The sequence below is a fragment of the Frankliniella occidentalis genome, unplaced genomic scaffold, assembly GCF_000697945.3.
Source record: "Frankliniella occidentalis isolate FOCC.00 unplaced genomic scaffold, Focc_3.1 Scaffold135, whole genome shotgun sequence".
NCBI classification, from domain to species: Eukaryota; Metazoa; Arthropoda; class Insecta; order Thysanoptera; family Thripidae; genus Frankliniella; species Frankliniella occidentalis.
The window spans coordinates 247,421-250,545 of record NW_026267262.1 but is presented as its reverse complement, the minus strand read 5'-3'; the positions used below and the strand labels follow the sequence as shown (position 1 = coordinate 250,545).

At 53.7% G+C, this 3,125-nt stretch overlaps 1 protein-coding gene across 2 annotated transcripts in view; it reads right to left on the bottom strand.

Annotated features, from left to right (window-relative positions):
* The window catches only part of LOC113205847 (puratrophin-1-like), a 49,353-nt gene that overhangs the window by 37,244 nt on the left and 8,984 nt on the right, over positions 1-3,125 (bottom strand). For both annotated transcript variants that reach the window (XM_052270705.1, XM_052270706.1), the window contains exons 3-4: positions 2,780-3,043; positions 1,904-2,242 (exon numbers count right to left, since the gene is read on the bottom strand). In XM_052270705.1, the coding sequence (XP_052126665.1) occupies positions 1,904-2,242; positions 2,780-3,043 (603 nt within the window). The remainder of the gene's footprint in view (positions 1-1,903; positions 2,243-2,779; positions 3,044-3,125) is intronic.

Below are 3,125 nucleotides of genomic sequence, written 5' to 3'. Positions count from 1 at the left end.
AAGATGCGGACGGATTACGAGCGCCCATAACCTCACATCCAAGATGGCCGCTGCTCGGCCGCTCAGCTGATCGTACGGGAGTGAGGTGAGGACTGTTTGTAATCCGTCCGCATCTTTCAACCTGCTCGGCATCTGAGTAAAAGTATCGTCTTTTATGGATGCTGAGGGGTGCTAAAACAAAATACAGTGGATATTTTTATCCTGTGTTTGTTAAAACACATAATATTGAGACGGGCACACGACCCGTAATTTGAACTGCGGGCGGGAGGACAAATGGTGACGTCACGATTCGGCGACCAATCAGATCGCGAGGGGTCTACTGCCACAACCTACTGTATAACCTTGCTGTAAAGGGACTGTTGTTGACAAATTTGCTTAACTTAAGAACTTTCCAAACATTGTGAAATTTTATCTGAAAATTAGGTGAATGATATTGGCTAGGACGTTGCAGTAACGGATAGGACTAATTTTAAAATCGTCGGAAAATAACACGCATTTATAAAAAAGATTAAAATCGGATTTGTACACATTTTACTTGATTCTAATAACTGAGTTGATTATTTCTTCTTCTTGCTGTGTGTGTGGGATTGGATATTAACAGAGTCGGTTCCGGACGACTCCAGCAAAGGGACTCTCCTTTTCCAGCGCTATCATCATCCCCATCGCCGTCTTGTCCAGCAGGGCGGGCCGGGCCGCCGCGGGGGCAGCAGCCCGGTGCGCCCGGCATATCGCTCCGTTTCACTTTCATGAAAGAAGAGATGAACCCCCTTCGGCTCCATCTCTCAAAAGGTCAGAATGCACACGGCACGTTCTGCTTGTCCACTCCGTCTTCGTCGTGCCCGGTCGGCGGCCGGTCCACTCCTCCCCCACCCGGCCGGGGCTCCGACCGGCCCCCCGCGCGAGTGCGAGCGAGACGGACCGCGGACGGGGCCCGGCTTCTGCACGACGTCGGCGGCTGTATACTGACCTGGGAGCTGCACGCCGCCGGCCAGGAGGCGGTCCGAGAGGTCGGCGATGCTCTTGGGCGCCACCGCGCTCCCTGCAACACAGAGTGACCCATACACTGACGTAACGCTCCAGATTCGAACAGCGTCGACATGGCACATGCGACACTCGCGCCACGCCCGACACGTTTCCCTTGCAGCACTGCACTCGTCAAATTGGCGAACACTTACAGACTTATTACAGTAGGAGTTTCGAACATTCGAGTTTCTATAGCTCGGTTTTGACATACGTTCAATATAAAATTGTAAGTATATATTCACATTCGCAAAAGGGGTGGGAAACTTTTGCCTCGAAGTGTTCGCCAGGTTCTACGACGGTTCACATCCCCCTTGAGCGACACTCAACCTTCCAATTGTATTATTTGGTTGTTTTAACATATTTTGTTTAAAAAAAATGGAAACCCAACCCGCATGGAAATAGGTACATCCAAATTATACTTTTGGCAATACTTTTGTAATGAGTATACATTAGGTATATTGAAAGTATTGCAGATTGGAACGGCAACACTTTGGTGGCACTTGTTTCGGCATACTTTTTTATACTTTTTGTATACATTTTTTACACTTTTAAGACACTTTGGACAGTCACATTTTTAGCTCTTTTTCCAGTGCGGGAAGTGTGTGAATGTAGCACACTTGTAATGTATCCCGGGTGGAAGGATCTAATGCAAAACTGTAGACCTAACTACAGTTTATACTCGTACTGTGTCAATCTAAAATTAAACTGAAGTTAAACTACAGTTTTAAACCAGTTGGCAGGCCCCTTGCGAAATCCGTGGAGTTTTTCTATAGTTTAACTACAGTTAACTGCAGTTAAAGTATAGTTCAAACTACAGTTTTCACGTGCAGTATCGAGAGCAGATTCTTCCATCCACTTGGGTGACGGCCCTCTCACTCACCTGCGTGGTCTCTTCGCGCAGCGCGCGCAGTCGGGCGGCGGTCCGCAGCCGCTCGCGCCGCGACTCGCCGAGCTGCTCCAGGCGCACGGCGACGCGGTCCACCTCGGCGAAGAGGCGCCGCGCCCGGCCCAGCGCCAGGCGCACGTCCTCGCTGTGCGAGAGCCGCTCCTGGAGGGCGCCGAGCCGGGCCAGCGCGCGCGGGCCCTCGCGCCGCAGCCGCAGCAGCGCGGGCTGCGACAGCGCCCGGCACAGCGCGCTCTGCTCCGAGTGCAGGCTGCCCGACAGGCTGCCCGTCAGGCTGCCCGTGTCCGAGGTGTCCGCCTCAGTCAGCGACTGAGTCTGTGAAAAGTGAAAGAAAAAGTAAATTATTTCAAACGACAAGGAAAAAAAAAATATTGAAAAAATTATTTAAAAATTAAAACAAAAATATCTTTAACAAATAAGCAATGAAAGAAACAAAAAATTGGTAGCTTTTGTAAAATACGATTTGAAGTCTTATGCAGTTTTTATCGCTGAGTTACATGATGATCAACTTTTCACATCATTATCGTTAGCGGCAGTCGCAATTATCACTGAGTGGACGGGTCCTTGCGTAACCCTGCAGCCCGTATGGTGGCCTACGGGCGCCTACAGCAAAGCCCCCGGGGGGGAATACTGCGGGAGGAGGGGGTGGGTCGGGCGCCGCGCTCCGTGGCCCCCAACGGGCAGGCAGCCCAACGTGCACGCCGCCGTGGGGGGCGCGCCAGGCCGAGCACGAGCAACGAGCAGCGGTCTGAGCCGCCGAGAGAGTCTGAGACGACGCCCCGCCCGCCGCCCCAGCGTTCTTTCCCCCGATGCCGTTAGATCGATTGATTCCATCGCATGCGGCGCGCTTACCGAAGTGTTGCACTTCTCTGGCGTGACGCCGCCGCTGGGCGCGGAGGCCCCCGGGGACGCGGGCGTCTCCTGCTCGGCCAGCTGCGCCATGACGGAGGCCAGCCCGCGGCCGCAGCTCTGGCACGCCTCGAGGAAGGGCTCCAGCTCCTGGTAGAAGGCCACCCAGGCGGCGTGGTCGTGCCGCAGGCTGCCGCCGCAGCACTCGGGCAGCGCGCCGTCCGTCAGGAAGTTGCGCTGCGCCACGCTGTCCCCGAGGATGTGGTACTGCAAGCAAGGCAAGGCAACGGGTCAGCAAGTTATCTCTCTCTCTCTCTCTCTCTCTCTCTCTCTCTCTCTCTCTCTCTCT